At 43.5% G+C, this 18,793-nt stretch overlaps 1 protein-coding gene across 1 annotated transcript in view; it reads left to right on the top strand.

Annotated features, from left to right (window-relative positions):
- Positions 1-4,778: 4,778 nt before the first annotated feature.
- NCAPG2 (non-SMC condensin II complex subunit G2) overlaps positions 4,779-18,793 on the top strand; it is a 156,654-nt gene continuing 142,639 nt past the window's right edge. Inside the window, exons 1-4 of the mRNA XM_030550109.1 lie at positions 4,779-4,902; positions 11,720-11,831; positions 15,773-15,961; positions 17,021-17,135. Of these exons, the coding sequence (XP_030405969.1) occupies positions 11,754-11,831; positions 15,773-15,961; positions 17,021-17,135 (382 nt within the window). The 5' untranslated portion in view covers positions 4,779-4,902; positions 11,720-11,753. The remainder of the gene's footprint in view (positions 4,903-11,719; positions 11,832-15,772; positions 15,962-17,020; positions 17,136-18,793) is intronic.

The following is an 18,793-nucleotide window of genomic DNA, read 5'->3' as shown; positions in this document are numbered from 1 at the left end:
GAATGCAAACAAACAAAAGGTTTAAAACAAACATAAGGAAGTACTTCTTCACACAACATGCAGTCAACCCGTGGAACTCATTGCCAGGGGACGTTGTGAAGGCCAAAACTATAACAGGGTTCAAAAAAGAACTAGATATGTTCATGGAGGATAGGCTCACCAATGGCTATCAGTGCAAGCCCATGCTCACTGAGTGTCCCTACCCTCTGTTTGTGAGAAGCTGGGAGCGGATGATGGGGTGGCTCACTTGACTGCCTGTTCTGTTCATTCCCTCCGAAGCATCTGGCATTGGTCACTGTTGAAAGACAGGATAATGGGCTAGATGGACCATGGGTTTGACCCAGTATGGCCATTCTGATGTTAGCGCCCTACCCCAAGGCCATCGACTAGTCTGGTGTAGGGTATTCTGAGTCTTTCCTATTGAAGCTGTTCCACTTTGTATAAATAGTCACTGGAGCAGACTTGAACTTGGGTCTTTCACTGCCTAGATAAGTACTCAAACCTTTTCCACGTCTGCTCTTTCATTCTTCATATAATCTGTAATACTCACCTTCCAGGCCCTACGTTCAAGATCTAATACAGCATTGGCTTGCAGGATCTCGCAAAACATGTCTTCCCACATCCACTTTTTCCTCCTCCTTATCTGGATCAGTCATTCTGCTGGTGTGGAGTGGGAGTACCTCAGGGCTGAAACAAAACACCATTGTCAGTATAGTAGGAACAGAAAGCAAAACTTAAAATTCATAATGCCTCTTCCCCTTTCCTTCCTCCCCTAAAGTGTTAAACAAGACATGCTTATTGACACTTCTGCTTTGGAGTGCTTGTGCCCGGTGCAACTCTCAGCTCAAGCCAGGGTGGGTATGACTCTCCATGGTAGGGGAAACAAGAAGGGAATTGCTCAGTTGCAACTATGAATATAGGGCACTGGCACTGAAGATTGGAACCATTTTCCACAAGTGGTGGTGGTTTTAGCTGATATCTCATTTGTGACGGTAATAAAGGCAGAGAGAGCACAACTGCTGCTGGTGTCCCAAAGTTGCGCAGCCTTGTATGCTCTTAGCCTCTTTATGGCATTGGTGCCTGCTAAAGTTATCGCCAATGGATGTGGGAAAGAGTCCTACCATGGAGGAAGAAATAAGGTTGCCATTCCTAGAAATCTTCAGGAGAGGATTGCAGTGTACCTTCATGGAAGTTTCATTGAGATCTCTCAGGAGGATTCAAGGGACATCCCTAAGCACAGAAATAAACTACTCCACATGTCATTGCTCCCCCCAGTCTAACTCTAAAGGGGAATGAAAAGCACAGAGAAACTCTACTGATCTTTGCTATACCACTTGTAGTAAGAGTACATTAATGAAAAGTCAATAGCTGTGTCATTCTAAATTGAGAGTGCCATCACTGTAATGGAAAATTTATTTATGCACTTACCTAACTTCCTTTCCCTGCATTGGCCTTGCCTGTGCTTGACTGCAGGGATGGGCTGGACTGTGGTGGAGTTAAAAATAGGTCTTGATTTGCTGCACAACTGGACCCCCTGTCACCTATCCCCCATAATCCTCCTCCACTTCCTCCTCCTCACTGTTACAGCAGGGACATGACTCGGGTTCCTCAGAGGTACCCACAGTGGTGTGTGGGATCATGGTGGGATCTCTCCCAGGTATGGCATGCAGCTCTTTGCAAAAGCAGCAGGTCTGCAGCTTGAAACCAGATCAGTTGTTGGCCTTCTGGTATGCATGCCACAGTTCCTTGGCTTACATGTGGCACTGCTCTTGGTCCCTCTTGCACCCCTTCTCCTGCATCCACTGAGCAATCTGCCCATAGATGTCAAGGTTTCTATGGCTGGTTCAGAGCTGTGGCTGTATAGCCTTTTCTCCCGCCAGTCCCAGGTGATCCAATATCTCCTGTCTACTTTCAGGCAGGAGCACATCTGGAGTGTGTAGTCCTCACAGTCAGCTGGCCAGTTGTGCACAACAACTGAGAGCAGATAGGTCTGTTCACCAAGCTGGACAACCAAGAAAAGGTATTTAAAAAATGTTAAGGGGTTTTAAAGGAGGGGGCTTCCGGTTTACATGGGCAGTGGAGTTAACAACTGTAACAAACCAGTCAGTGTCAGGTAGTGTGGGACAGCTGCTGGAGGACTGTTAGGATCAGCACAGATAAATGCAGTGTCTACGCTTGTGCTATGTCAACCAACCTCCTGCATACATCAGTCATGACTCAATGCTGCTCAGGGAGCTGGTGTAACTATGTCAGCATAATGGGGCACTTACATCAATGGGAGACAAATTTAAGTGCAAACACATGCACAAGTAGGTCGATTCAAGGCAGCTTACATTGACCTATGTCTTCCCAATATTGAGAAGACTAAAGTGCTCCATCAGCCTGCCTTAGGCCTTGCACATGACTCGCCATTAATCACCATCAAGGGACAGACTTTGGAGACAGTCAAGAGAGCACTTCTGCTGTCTTGGTAGCCAACTTTCTCAAAATGCAAAAATAGACAGTGAGATCCAGCACAGGACCCAGTGTGCAAGTGCATCCTTTGGGAAATTGCTCTGACACATTTTCACGGACCGTGACCTACGGCAGGACACCAAGATGCAGGTCTAGAAGGCAACTGTTATTCCTACACTCCTTTATGGATGCGAAACCTGGGTGACCTATGGACAGCACTTCAAGAGTCTGGAGAGGTACCATCAACGATCCCTCTGGAAGATCCTTCGCATCAAGTGGAAAGATCGCTGTACTAATGCCAGCATTCAGGACACTGAAGCCAATGTCACCAGCATCCTCATGCACCAACTCAGCTGGGATGGACATTGTGTGCGGATACCAGACTCTCGGCCCCCCAAAACAAGTCCTCTACTCTCAGCTCGACCATGGTCAGAGATCCTTGGTGGTCAGAGGAAACACTACAAAGACACACTGAAAGCCTATCTCAAGACAACTGATGTTGACATCACAAGCTGGGAAAAGCAAGCCACCAACTGACCTCAGTGGTGCCACATCTCCCTCAGGCAGTAGCTCGCTTTGAGGAGAAATGCCTTGCCCTCGAAGCAGAAATGAGAAAGAAATTTCTCCAGGCAGGCAGCTGACCCATCACGAAATGTCTCTACCTACTGCAGGCAGATCTGTGGTTCCAGGATCTGACTCCTGAGTCATCTCAGGACCCATATGTAAATCTGTGGTAGAGATCATCCTTGAATCGAGGGATTGCCAATGATGACATTGACCTAACTTTATAGTGTACTCCAGGCCTGAGACACAGAGAAATGGGACTTGCCTAGACAAGTGCCAGGACCATGAATAGAACCAAAACCTTCTATCTCATAGTCTTATATATTAACTACCAAATCACTGTGGTATGGCCTTCCAAGAGACTGTATTCTTTAGAGAGATGGCTGCACATCCATCAGTGATGGCTGCAGCAATATTCTTCTCCAGACATACCATGTTCTCTACTGCCTCTTTGTGGCTTGGGTTATAAAATAATTCCAGGGGCAGGGGCAACCCCTAGCAATTGCTGCACTACCTTCAGCTGGAGAAGATGTACAGCAAGGAAGCCCCTCAGTGTTTCAGGAAGCAAAGGACAATCGTGTAAAGACTACAAGAAGTGCCAACTCTCATCGTTTTATCTCATGATATTTGACTGTTTCACTTAAAGCCTCAACTCCTAGAGACAGCTCAGCAGCTGCTATTCTTAAAAAGTAAGTGTCTAGGCCTCATGGTTGCAGAAGAAAAAGCTTAAAGCCATGATGCAAGTGCACCTTGGCCGGCAGCACCAGACTATGAAATCAAAAGTAAATTAAAAGAACCCCAAAAGTGTTATATAAAAAAAAATAAATCTCATGATTTTGAAGCCATTCTTGTGATTTGTGAGGCCTGCCCCCTCTACAGATTATAGAACCCAAATGTGGCTGATGTATAAGGGCACTGACCTGTCCCATTCTGCAAGTGATATGAAACTGCCTGTGTCTCAGCTCCAGCACCGGAGCCCAGATGCTGCTGCTCCACGGGCCACAGCATTTCCTGAATGCATCCTAGTGACATGAAGTGGGAGATGGGCTCTTAGGGAACATCTATGCTGCAATCAGACAGGTTGGCCTTGGGCAGCAGCAGCCGCCTGAACTCTGGGATCCTTTGCCTCAGAGGCAGCTTCCTGCCATCAAAGGGAGTACACCCCCCCGCCCCGGCCATGACCCGCTGTGTGTGTGTGGGGGGGCGGTTATGCCGCAGGACAGGGCCGCCCAGAGGATTCAGGGGGCTTGGGGTCTTTGGGGGTGGGGGGCCCCTGCCACTGAATACCTGGCACTTCGGCGGCAGGTCCTGGGGCAGGACCCCGCAGCCAAATTGCTGAAGACCTGGAGCAGAAGAAGCTCCAGGGGCCTGGGCCCTGCAAGAGTTTTCCAGGGCCCCCAGAGTGAATGAAGGACCCTGTTCCAGGGGCCCCGAAAACCTCTTGTGGGGACCCCTGTGGGGCCCTGGGCTTATTGCCCCACTTGCGTCCCCTCTAGGCGGCCGTGGTGCGGGGTACACGGGGAACTGCTCGTGTCCAAAGAGACATTCGCCACCTAAGGGCCCTGCTGAGGAGCAACCCCTGCGGCCGCCTACCGGGCGCAAGAACCGGAGGGGAGTCCCACCTTGGGACGCGGTAACTCCTAACCAACCAGCTCCTGCCTTGGCCTTCCACAGTCAACTGCCGCACCGCGCGGCACGCCCCGCCCCCTATGGGCTGGGCGCAGACAGAGTAGAGCGGGTGGACGTACAGGAGACGGGCACGTCCCCTCACGCACGGCTGAGTAGCGGCGCTTGCGTATTTGCGTAAAGGGTGTTGGCGGTTAACGGCCGCCGCGCCGCGGGAGAATTCGAAACGGAGAGAGAGCGCCGAGCGGCTCGGGGGATGTGAGTCTGAGGTTCCTGGGTGCGGGGCTGGCACTGGGGGCCGGGTGAGGAACGACGCCGCCTCTCCCTGTCAGTGTCGGGGAGGACCGAGGCGCCTGGGCATGGGGAGGTTGGTTCTGTCACGGCTGTGTGTGAGTGCGGAGCTGTAGGCAGGGGGATGCTGGGCTGGCTTCCCGGGAGCGAGGTGGCGGCGCCAGGCCGGTTCGCTATCCGAATCATCGGGTGTGTGTATTCCCAGCCCTCTCCCGCCGCTCCTGCGCCTCAGAGAAGAGGTGCCCCTGGGGGCAGCGCAGGCCAGGCTGTGTCCTGGTCACTGCTCTGCCTAGAGTGACCAGACAGCAAGTATGAAAAATCGGGACAGGGGGTCTGGGGTGCCCATGTAAGAAAAAGCCCCGAATATCGGGACTGTCCCTATAAAATTGGGACATCTGGTCACCCTGGCTCTGCTCCAGCTAGCAGAAGTGGCCTGGCTCTTGGTATATACATTGTTACACCTTTGTAGCCCACTTATTATTTCTAAATTAAAAACATAACAGGAGCTACTTAAAAAATGCCATAAACTAGTGATAATTTTTTTTGTATCAGAAAGTTTGATGTTTCAATCATCAAAGTTGATGGAAAATTTGCAATAAATATTTGCGAATTATGTAGAGGAGAATAAAGTGGGATGGATAGGTAAATATGCTTAATAGCAATCAAATACCTCAAGTATGAGCATTATTGATGGTGGTAGAAGAGAGCTGAATCTTGTAGGTAGTTATGTAAAAGGGAGAATTACAGTGTAAAGAGGTAGACATGAGAAGTGGGAAATGTGTCCTTTTTTCTTACTGAAAAGGCACTTTGACACTTGACTCTACACCCCATTTCAAACTTATTATAGCTTTCAAAATTATTTATTTATTTTGTCACAATATCTAATAAGCTTCAGAAATAAGCAGAGTGTGCAAAGCTAATTATGGATGTTACCCTCAGTATCTGAGTCTATAGTCATATGACCATCTCCACTAAATGCTGGATTCTTGTTTAAATTTTCTTGCCATGTGATAGAGGCAGTATTTAGTATATCTCAGACCTACCAACTTTTGTTTTTTTATAAGATCTGGCAGAAAAGTGAGACTCAGACTAGTTCTGATTGTTAGCAACCACAGGATGAAGTTCTGTGTTCAAAATTTCAAATATTTGTTAAATTAATCTTTTATCTAGATGCTTAAAACAAAATCAGTTCACTCCATTCTCCTCAGTCTCTCTTTTGTTTGTTTTTACTGGATTCTAGCTTAGATGGTACAGAAATACTCTTGCTGATTTAAGTTTCACTTAAGACATTAGTGTGGGTATTTCTTGCTTCTTATTGCTTAACATCTTACTGTAAATTGCACAAAGACAAATCAAAAATATTTTGAAAAATACAACCAGTTCAAAAAGGAGCTAGAAGAGATTTTTAGCTCAGCTTTAGGGCTCAGTTGAATCTTTCTTGGACAGGGCACAAATATTTCCTTGACAGAGTCCTGGTCTACACTTAAAACTTTTGCACTGAGCTGTTTGTGCATGTGTCCACACTCAAATTTGGCTCTGGCTAACAAGTGCTCCATTATGGCCATGTAGTAAACCGCTTTCCCAGAGTGGTGTGGAGCTGTGGTTGATCTACTGAAGTAGATGCAGTGCTAATGTGGAAACTGCGTGACATGTGTTAACTCTAATGGTCCACCAATACAATGCCCCATTTCCTGCGACAGTGATTGGTCTGGTCACAATTGTGAACTCCACAGCTCAGGATCATGAAGAAACTCTGCAGCCCACGGTCACTGAGACTGGAGACATCCCCTCCCCTCCCTGCAAGTGTATCTTTGAAATGCCCTTTCCTGATTGCCTAGCTTGGAGAGCACATCTAGCAAGCAGCTCATCCTTGTTGCGTACACTGACCATGCCAGCTCCATGTACTAGATGTGCTCCTGCCTGGAGTAGACAGGAGGTATTGGATTCTCTTTGTGGGGAAAAGCAGCTGTGCAAGAACAGCTACAGACCGGCTGTGGAAACATGGACATTCATGGACAGATTGCACAGGGATATGACAGGGATCAGCATCAGTGCCACGTGAAAGCGAGGGACCTACACCAGTTATACCACAATGCCAGGGAGCACAACAATGAATCTGGTGCTGAGCCAGAGCCCTGCCACTTCTACAATGAGCTGCATGCAATATTTGGTGGAGACCCCATCAACACCCCACAGATCAATTTGGATACCTGCGAGGAGCCTGAGACAGATCTCTGCTGTGAACAGTGAGGAGAAGTTTGGGGGGGGGGGAGCAGTTCCAGCAAGGACCTGTTGGAGACTCCACCACATTCTAGCCAGTCCTGTCAGCCAAGCATGGAGGAGCCAGGGGAAGGGATCTCTGGTAAGCCTGCACGTACATTTTTCTTTGCAATGTTTAAATTTAAAGATCATGCCCAGCCCACCCCCAAGTTAAGAAGACACAAGTATCAACTTCTCATTGTTTTACTCATACGTGTTGAGGTAGTGGCACAACAAACAGGTAGAGTTGTCAACTGCTTTTCATTCCCCTGTTGGGTTGGCGGGGAAACAGTTTGCCTATGTACATAGGGACGTCCCTTGTATCATCCTGAAAGATCTTGATGAAAATTTCATGGAGAACTCAGCAATCATCTCCTGAAGGTTTCTAGGGATGGCTGCCTTATTTCTACCTCTGGGGTAGGATGCTTTCCCACTTTGGTCTGTGATGCGTTTGGCTGGCATCCTTGCAGTAAACAGGTTAGCAACATGTGGGCCTGGGTGGCTTCAGGATGCTAGTAGCAGCTGTGCTGTCTGCCTTTGTTACCCTCAGGAGTGAGATACCAGCTAAAACCATCACCATCTGTGGAAAACTGCTAGTATTCAATGTCATTGCCCTATACCAGTGGCTCCCAAACTAGGGTTTGTGAAATGTTACAGGGGGTTCTCGGGGGAAAAAATTCCCTAATGGTGGACAGAGCTGTCCCTAGGGACCCTGGGGCCAGAAGCCCAGAGCCCCTGGACTTCCAAGAGCTAAGCAGATCAAAGCAAGCATATATATCACACTGAGCTTTAAACTTCAAGCCTCCTTATAAGAAATGGAAAGGGTAGTGGATATTTTTTGCTGTTTTTAAAATTAAATAGGCAGCTAGTATTGTTTTTTTTTAATTATTAAGAAGAACAAGTTTAAGCTTTGTTGTTTGCCTGAACTGCTCAAAATCTGAATGCTTGTTTGGGAGGAACTCTTTGAGTTGGCTTCTTAAGTACCTTCATGCTGTTTCACATCTGATACTCCTTGATGAAACATAGGAGCCTTGATACAAGCTACAAAAGTGAGATCTTGGAAGAATGTTGCCATTTTCATAATGTAATAAAAATACTGTAATGATAAATAATATAGTGTGTAATAAGCAGGTCATTAAAAACAAATTTATATTTCCACGATTACCTGAGTATAAACTATAAAAGCAGTGAAGGAGAAAATCTCTGGAAATACTCATTTTTAGGAGGGGGTTTGCGAGACTTGACATTTTAGTGAAAGGAGTTCACAGGTTGTTAAAGTTTGGGAACCACTGCCTTATACTCATACCAATAGAATAGGAACCAAAAAATTAATGTTTCTTGCAACTGAAATCCCCCCCACACACACCTCCCCTTTTTCCCTTGCTGCTGGCTGGGGCTCGAGAGTAGCAATGAACAGAGGCGCTCCAAAGCTGAAATGTCAATAAGATATCATCTGAAAAGTTTTTATGGGAATAAGGGAAGGGAGTTTTGAAACTTATGTTTCCCTTTCTGTTATGACTGTAAATACAATGATGCATCTGTCAGCAGCTGCCATAGTGAAATTCTCCACACCTTCAGAATGCCTTGACCGCAAGGAGGAAGAGAAAGAAGAAGACTAAGGAGGACATGCGCAGTGAGATCCTGCAGGCCAGGACCTTGAGGGCCATTGTTGCAAGTGGCATGGAGAAGGAATGAGTGAAGAGGAGAGGCCCAGAATTCCAGCAGAAAAAGGAGAGCGAGAGAGAGAGACTATGGCATAATGGGTGCAGATGCTGCAGATTCTGGTTGACCTACAGGTCCAAAAATCTCAGATGCCCCTCTCCTTGGAAAACTCCATGGTAGCAGCTCCTTACATCCCCACCCCTACAATGTTCCACATGGCATCACAGGCTGTATCCTTAGCCCCTGCCACCCCATGTGTGGGGACAACAAGGAAAACCAAAATATCGCATACATTGACCTGCGAGAACCATGATTGTAGCTCCAACAGACTACACTGGTGCACTGAAATGGACAAACGTTTGCTGCCTTTCCAATTTCAAAGTTCCATTCCATTAACTTTTGTTTATAGTTTATATTGCACTGCCTTTTGCAGGGTGAATTGATTTTAAATCAGCAATATAAATCATGATTTAAATCCATGAAGTGGAAAGCCTCAGTTTAAATTGTTTTTAATCAACTTTTCTATTTGTACTTCAGTTATTTTCTAAGGAAAGGTGCTCATTGGTTGATAGACGCATTAAAACATGTTGATTTACAATTACATGAGCTTTTATCCTAGATTTGGTAGATCTTTGTTGCTTAGGAGGATACACTGTAACAATATACATTTATTTAAGCAATTCTATAGCTTAATATTTTCAGATTCTTATTAATGATATATCTTTGGTGTGTTAGAAAATGGTCAATGCTATAGTGCTTATTTATTAACTTTTGTTCATGATTTGTATCAAGTATGTTTAAGTTCCATTATCATCTTAACACAGCAACAGTGTATAAAACTTATTGTTATTAAACAAAACATTTAAATTAAATATTTTGGCTACAAACATTTCCTTTATAAAACATGTTTCACTTTTACAGCTAAAAGATTTTTCATTTTAACAAAGGGATTACCTGTAGTTGGTGAATTAAACTGATTATTTCATGTACTCCTGGTCAGTATGTACAGCGCTGACTAAAGCAGCCAAGTATACACACAAATGAAAGAAATGTGAACTTTGACAGCTGTATACCCATGTAACTTGTATCAGCTAAAGTTTGTAGTACAGATATGTCCATGGAATTTAATATATATCATCTCTGGAGTGGATAATGTAATACTTCTGCGATCTAGCCAGCTGAGCCGGTAAATTGATATAAATGTGAGGAATTTTGTCAAAATTCATAGCTACTTTCCTCTGCTCCTTCCCCCCATTTAGATCTCACATTTTTGTGGAGATCTAAAATTTTCTCCCTTGCAGTATCACTCAAATATTTTGGCTTTTTAAAGTGAACTGTTTTACTGCTGGGGTAAGTTCTATAGAAAATCTCCAAAACTTCAAAAATATATCTTGTAAAAACAAACGTTTGAACTGGTGACATCATAAATATCAGTAATAATTTTCTACCTTGTTTTTAAGGCTGGAAGCAAATATCAATTGCTCAGCTAATCCAAAGGTTTTGATTATTTTCAGTGCCTGAAAAATTTGAGGCTTACTAACATAAGAACAACCATACTAGGTCAGACCAAAGGTCCATCAAGCCCAGTATCCTGTCCGGTGACAGTGGCCAATGGCAGGTGCCCCAGAGAGAATGAACAAACTGGTTTTCATCAACTGATCCATGCCCTGTCACCCAATCCCAGCTTCTGGCAAACAGAGGCTAGGGACACCATTCCTGCCCATCCTGGCTAATAGGTCCATCAATGGCTATCTTTCATGAATCTATCTAGCTCCCTTTTGAACCCCGTTATAGTATTGGACTTAACAGCACCCTCTGGCAAGGAGTTCCAGAGGTTGACAATGCATTGCCTGAAAAAAATACTTTCTTGTGTGTGTTTTAAAACTGCTGCCTATTAATTTCATTTGGTGACCCCTTATTCTTGTATTATGAGAAGGAGTAAATAACACTTCCTTATTTACTTTCTATATACCACTCATGATTTTATACACTTCTATTATATCCCCCCCTTATTCCCCTCTTTTCCAGGCTTAAAAGTCCCAGTCTTATTAATCTCTTCTCATAAGAGAGATGTTCTATACCCTTAATCATTTTTGTTACCCTTTTCTGAACCTTTTCCAATTTCAATATAAATTCTATCCAGAAGAGTAATCAGAGGTAGATATGAAAGATGAATGCAGGGCTTCAGCAAAGGGATCCTTGGGTAACACACTAGTGAAAAGTATAGTCAAGAGCTAGGCTTGATACAGTTAGACTACGGTGTTTTCTCTCCCATCATAACAATAAAGCTGTTAGAAACCAGGCATTCCTACCAAAGGCAGGCAACTGGACTAGTAGGTATATCTTGTAGTATAAACTCTGGGTTAATTGGACACTACTTAGCTCTTGCTGGTCTAGGTTATGCTCCTTAGGTCAAGGTTGAAACAATTTGGTGAGGCAGCACCGAGAAAATCTTGAACTGCCACTGTTTGTGGCTTTGTATAAGTAAATTTTGCTGTCTGGGATGTCAAGTTATTAGCTAAAAGGAGAGTTTGGTGGAAAAAATAATGATCCCCATTAAAAGAAAAAACAACTTCTTCTAAACTTTCTTTAAAAAATCTTTTCTACTAAATTAACGTGTGGTTATTTTTGGTACAGATTCTGAAGGTTGATGTCATTATTAACCAGAAAATTAGCTAGTAAAGCTATCTGAACATACTTTTTGGGGTAATGAATGACATGGTCTGTTTCTTATGGAGTATGACTTGGTTGAGAAATTTATTAATCTTACTCTTGTACCCATAATGGCTCTTCATCTAAGAAATTACACTATATACTGATTGAAAAAATATTTTGTTTGATAACTTTGACTCTTTTCTCCTAGCTTCACGAATTAAGCACCTTAGTAAAAACAAATCATGACAAGACGTGAAGCATTTCTACAAGTTGTATCTACAGACACTGTTGAAGAGTTTGTGCATTATATGCAGCTTCATGTAAGTAATCCATGATAAATATGGACAATAGTAGCAAAATCCTCCCAAATCTATCAATATTTAGATTTTTTTTTAAAATCTTCCATGCTAGTAACTGCAACCATGTTTATAATAATTATTGTGGTAAATATTAATTTAAAAATTAGTACTTAAAGTGCGTTATCAATTTAGACTACTGAGTTCTTCTGGCTACCAGTCCAGTATACTAAAATTAATTTTTCTATTTATTTCCTTCTCTTTTCCCCCACTTTTTTGAGATATTTTGCCTTCTCATCTCTCCTTCTGGTATTTTTTGGCTTCCCATTACCTTTCGTATGTCCTCTATACATTCTATCTTTTCTCTGCTAAGATACAGCATGTGCTGTTACTGGATCTCAATGCAACTGGCTTATTCAAACCTAATTTAATGGTGTCCATTTTGCAAATTAATTCCAATTCAGGAGTCTCTTGTTGGAGTCTGTTTTTGAAGGTTTTTTGTTGTAATATTGCGACTTTTAGGTCTGTAATCAAGTGACCAAGGAGATTGAAGTGTTCTCCGGCTGGTTTTTGAATGTTGTAATTGTTGACGTCTGATTTGTGTCCATTTATTCATTTACATAGAGACTGTCCGGTTTGGCCAATGTACATAGCAGAGGGACATTGCTGGTACATGATGACATATCACATTAGTAGATGTGCAGGTGAACGAACCTCTGATAGTGTGGCTAATATGATTAGGTCCTATGATGATGTCCCCTGAATAGATACGTGGACAGAGTTGGCAACGGGCTTTGTTGCAAGGATAAGTTCCTGCGTTAGTGTTTTTGTTCTGTGGTGTGTGGTTGCTGGTGAGTATTTTTGCTTCAGGTTGGGTGGCTGTCTGTAAGCAGGGACTGGCCTATCTCCCAAGATCTGTGAGAGTGATGAATTGTCCGTCAGGATAGGTTGTAGATCCTTGATAATGTGCTTGAGAGGTTTTAGTTGGGGTCTGAAGGTGACGAGTGTGTATGGTAACACCCATTGTTTCATGTTCTCTGTGTGTGTGTGTATATTCCTACAGTATTTTCCATTGCATGCATCCGATGAAGTGGGCTGTAGCCCATGAAAGCTTACGCTCAAATCAATTGTTAGTCTCTAAGGTGTCACAAGTATTCCTGTTCTTTTTGTGGATACAGACTAACGCGGCTGCTACTCTGAAACCTATCTACAAGGAATGGCCCTGTTTTACCATTTCAGTACTCTTCTAATATGTCCTGAAGGGTTGTTAAAGCCTGCTGGTTGCTTAACCTTTGCTGGCTCAGGCCATGTCTACATCTAAAATTTTGCAGCGCTGGTTGTTACAGCTGTATTAGTACAGCTGTATAGGGCCAGCGCTGCAGAGTGGCCACACTTACAGCAACCAGCGCTGCAAGTGGTGTTAGATGTGGCCACACTGCAGCGCTGTTGGGCGGCTTCAAGGGGGGTTCGGGGAACGCGAGAGCAAACCGGGAAAGGAGACCAGCTTCGCTGCGGTTTGCTCTCGCGTTCCCCGAACCACCCTGCAAACCGCAGGGAAGGAGACCTGCTTGCTCGGGGTTCGGGGAACGAGAGAGCAAACCGGGAAAGGAGACCAGCTTCGCCGCGGTTTGCTCTCGCGTTCCCCGAACCACCCTGCAAACCGCAGGGAAGGAGACCTGCTTGCTCGGGGTTCGGGGAACGCGAGAGCAAGCCGGGGAAGGAGACCAGCTTGATTACCAGAGGCTTCCTCAGGTATGCTGGGATACCTGCTTATTCCACGGAGGTCAAGAAAAGCGCTGGTAAGTGTCTATACTTGATTACCAGCGCTGGATCACCAGCGCTGGATCCTCTACACCCGAGACAAAACGGGAGTACGGCCAGCGCTGCAAACAGGGAGTTGCAGCGCTGGTGGTGCCCTGCAGATGTGTACACCTCCTAAGTTGCAGTGCTGTAACTCCCTCACCAGCGCTGCAACTTTCTGATGTAGACAAGCCCTCAGTGTCACACTAATTGTTCTGGGTGAATTCAGTTCCCACATGGATGACTGTTACTGAGGGTCATCTAAGGACTTTATTATGCGTGTACGCGTATGTGAAAGTTAGGTGTCTGACCATTATTTGCCCTTTTAAAAATATTATTATTATTTTGAAGCTGGGATATACACCTTATGTCAGGGTAATTTTGGTTAGCCTGCATTTAGAAGCTAACAAATCCTGTTAGGGTTGAGGGCTGTGAGGAGGAAAGGAATTTTGTCACCAGACTGCTCAGTGGATATTTTGTAGGGCATCATAATGAGATGATGTCCTCTAACATTGATACAGATTTCAAATGTTTTGGTTCTTTTAAAATTTAACCTCCACTCTGAATTGTGGTGTTTATTAATACTTGCTTTTTATATATTTCCAGCATTCAATAAAGGAATTTACCCTTAAGTTACACACACAATTCATATACTCTTTCATCTTTCGCTTTAGACAAAAGCTTTGCTAGGAATGTCTGTGTTTTTCTGTGCAGTGTTGTTGTAGCCAGGTCAGTCCCAGAATATTAGAGAGAGACAAGGTGGGTGAGGTAATATCTTCTCTCACCAACAGAAATTGGTCTAATATCTACCATGTCTCTTTATTTTTCTAAAAATTCTTAAGCCTATTAGAGGGGGAGTTTTGGTTCTATAAATCCTAGCAGCTTCACAAGGGGGGAGCCCTTACGAGGTACACAGGAGGGAGAAGGAATATTGTACTTGGCCAAGTGGCTGCTGAGTCCACTGCTAACTGCAGTTTCAATCAACTCTTCTGTGGAGGGGAGCTTTGATCCTGCAGACCTCTCAAAGTCCTTAGCATTTAGTGTTCTATTCTACAGAGTTGAGGAAATGAGTATGGGTAGGATTTCTCAAGGTGTTCTGGAGCTGGTGGAGTTTGGGTAGCAAGACTTGGAAGCAGTGCAGTGTACCACAGGACATTGTTTCTGTCCTTCCTGCAGGCTCCCGTCTCCAGCTAAGTTCTTCAGGAATGGGAGCGCCTATTCCTATGGACCGTCACGCTTTTATTTTCATCTTTTCTGTTTATCTTGGAATTTCTTCCATTAGACTGCACCGATTACTTCTTTTGAATGCTATCACAAACCTTTATCTAAAAATACCATCAGTGCAGGATTCTTACTTCTGGGTTCTAATTTTGTAATACGAGAGTGGTGAAATTCCCTCTGGTTGTAAGTCAATAAGAACGTGATAGGAACATTTGGAGCATTTATACTCAGCAGGTGATACTGTGTGGTGATCAGCGAGGAACCTGGTTCATGATTAAGGCTATGATTATGTCGTGGAAGTCACGGAATCCGTGACCTCCATTGACCTCCATGACATTTTCTGCCCTGGGGCTGAAGCTCCCAGCCAGCCCTGCCTTTGGAGCTCCTAGCCCCCAATCTGGTGGGGGGACCCCGCGCAGCTGCCCAGTGGTGGGCAGCCGCAGCCAGCGGTTGGGGGACCCTGCAGTAGCCCAGCCCCAGGGGCATGGGAACCCCAGAGCGCCCATGCACCACATCACTGGGGGACTCGGGAGCCCCAGCAGCAGTGGGTGCTGAATCCACCTACCCGTTTTGTCAGGGATATTTTTAGTGAAAGGCTACCGTGAATTTTTATTTCCCATGACTTTTACTAAAAATACCTGTGACAAAAACTTTACTTACTCCCACTTACTATTGCCATCAAAGATTAAGAGACTTTGAGTTAAGGAAGCTCTATTTGTTTTTTGATAAGGAGTTAAGACTTAGAAGCAGGAATCCTTCAAGTTGGTGTTATCAAATAAACAGAATTTCAAGCAAGTAATTTTCCCTTTATTACTAGGTATAATATGAAAGGTTCACAGAAGTTTGGTAAAAGGAGCTTTGTTTAAAATAAGCATTTATTTTATTGTATCAATGTAAACCACTACACTTGCACAGAATAAATTGGTTTTCTGATCACTTTACAGAAGGATCCATTTGATCCTTTTGATCTGAATGAGTTGCTTCAGGAATTACCAAGAAAACAGAAAGAAGCATTATGGGAGAGACTGACGGATCTATTAACACACACTTTGGTAAAAAACCCAGTGGAAGGATGGCGGAGGATTGAAGATGAAAGTGATGATGATATGGAAATAGAGGAAAGCCCAAAAATGGTAAAATAAAAATACAAAATCTTCCAATATGTTATTCAAAATGCTGAGTACTTTGAATTAGGATCTTCTATCAGGAGATGTATCCACTTAGAGATTGCACAGAATTGGTTTGTACAACTTCCAAAAAACAACTTGGAGTTTTTCCAGAGTGAAAGCTCTTTAATCTTTTCTTGCTCTCTTTATAGTCTGGAGTTTTGATCGTTTCTGGGATATACTTAAGTGTCACTAACCTTATATTAATTGATCAAATGTTGTTATTACAAGTTCAGTCTTTTACAAATTCAGTATTCACAGCAGGAAGCCTACCAGCTTTTCTTGTCAGTTTCACAGCTCCAGGAGGGAGCTGTGAAATTGACAAGAATGACAACCAACAGCCAATGTAAGTAACTCCTTGTCTACACTGACACTGCATCACCCTAACTACACCTGCATAAGCCTTACGCCTCTTGTGGAGGTGGAGTTATTATGTTGGTGTAGTAGAACACTTATGTCGGTGGGAGCAAGGCTGTGATGAGTAGTGGTCCACAAATTATAAAAGTTGGAGAACCGCTGCACTAACACAATAATGCTTTACATTGCATCTGCGGATTTAAAACAATTTTTAAAATAAGTGCATTAATCCACAAAACAACCCTGCTAAATAGATACAATTTCTTATCTCTCAAATGGGAATATGCTGCAAAGTTTGGGTTGCAAACCAGGCTCATGGTGTAAATATAAACAAATATTTCTGTATTAGTAATTAAATTAGTAATTAGGAATTAATAAAAATCTAAAGCCTTTTCTTTGAATTTAAATTTTGTAAAAGCTTTGTTTTTGCAGATATGAATGTTGTGCCACAACTGACTTGATAGTTCCCATTTAACATTGAACAAAGCAAGTGGATGTGTCCAGAACATTGTTTGAGCCATGCAAACTCATTTTCTGTAGCTAATGCTTATTTTCCAAGGCTGTTCCTTTTCTTTTTTTTCAGAATTATAGCGTATTTTGAAGCCTCTCGAGTTATTAAAGAAAACTATTTTTCAGTTTCCTTAAGATGAATTGTTTTTTAACTTTCAGAAACAGATGATAGCTGTGATCCAAGGGGTGACAACTGTAGTTACTGCTTCGATACCTGTAGTAGATGAAAATATAAACTACAAAGCTCTTCTAGAATGTGCTCTAATATTAAATGGTGGGTATTTTTCTTAATGTGGAGTGTTATATAGTATGCTGATTTTAGGCAGCACTTTAGTACACTGGTCTGCTGCTAATGGTTAAGTCGTCTTGTTTTTGTTGTGATTTGAATAAAAGGGTGTACTTTGGTGCCAGAGACACTGATATTTTGGCCTGCAGGCCTTATTTACTATGACAGCTTGCTGTGAAGGATGGCATATCCTAATTTGGATTCCTTATTTCCTTCAAACAATAAGTTTACAATCCATCCCATAAGAAGAAACACTGTTTTATGTAATTTTTTTTTTTACATCCTGCTGGTAGACTCTCCTGTCCCTAAAAAACAAGTAAACTATCAATTTAAATACATTTGTTTCAAATCTTCATGTCCAACATTCTATGGGACAGTTACCATCTCTAAATGGAAGAGGAGATGAAGGTCTGTAATTTTTGCTCCTACTATTTAAAAAATATCAGTATGTTATAAACATACAGAATTATTAGCCTTGAGGAGGGGAGGGGAGGAGTCAAAGATTATGCTGATCTACATGGCATATTATCCTATGAGAGTGTCAAAATGCAAAATGAAGGATAAATTATTTCTACTCAAGAAGTAACAATTCTCCCTTTGCTGCTTTTGCCCGCTGTGGTGTGGTTTTGCAAATGAAGATTTTGTGCAGCCAGTGTCAATATGACACCTGTTTCGAATGGGCTATTTATAGTGATGGAGAGGCAAGATTGTGAAGTTGGGACTTCAGGGTGGGTTCACAAAGATACTTAAGTGCCTAAGTCTGGCCAGTTTTAGGCTCTGCTGTGATTCACAACTCCCACTGAATTCTGTAGCCTCCTAAACTTACTCAGTGCCTAAAATTTTCAGGGTACAAGTTTCCCTCGTATCTATTTTCTACCTCTGGGCACATGCCACTGCTGCCTAACTCTAGGAGTCGAGACACACACAATCATAGAGTTAGAAGAGACTGTGAGGGTCATCTAGTCTAACTCCTTGCCAAGATGCAGGATTTGTGTCTAAACCATCCAAGGCAGATGGCTATCCAGTCTCCTTTTGAAAACCTTCAGCGAAGGAGCTTCCGCAGCCTCCCTGGACAGCCTGTTCTGTGTCTCCCACTTAAGTACTGCAGTGATTCACAAACCACAGAAGATAGGTGTTTGCTCGCCTAAGTCATGTGTGGGGCCCAATCCGGTAGGTGTGCTCAGGGATTGTGAATAGGACCTAATCCAGTAGGCAATTTGGCTGGAGGTAGTGGTGAGGCCCACAGTATAGCTTTTAGCCCAGTTGTTAGAGCTCTCACTTGGAAAGTGGGAGGGCTGGGTTCAGTTTTACTCTCCTCTCCCAGAGGCGGGGAAGAGCATTTGGACAGGGGTCTCCACCTCTCAAAGTGCTCTACCTACTGAGCTATAGGATATTCTGATGCAGGACACCCTTAGTTTCTCCTGTTGAAGCCATTCCGTTGTGAATAAGTAATGAAAGAGTGATTTGGCCAGAGAGAGAGACTCTGTAGCCTGGGATATGGTAGACGAAGGGACCAGCTGCCCTGTTCCAATGATTTTTTTTTTTTTATTTATTCGTCCAAAGTGGAACAGCATCAGCAGGAGAGGTCGAAGGAGCCCCATGTCAGAATATCCCATAGCTAAGTAGTTAGAGCACTATCCTGAGAG

This window comes from Gopherus evgoodei, chromosome 2, assembly GCF_007399415.2.
Source record: "Gopherus evgoodei ecotype Sinaloan lineage chromosome 2, rGopEvg1_v1.p, whole genome shotgun sequence".
Taxonomy (NCBI): Eukaryota; Metazoa; Chordata; order Testudines; family Testudinidae; genus Gopherus; species Gopherus evgoodei.
The sequence above is the reverse complement of the archived record's forward strand: the minus strand, read 5'-3'. Positions and strand labels throughout refer to the sequence as shown.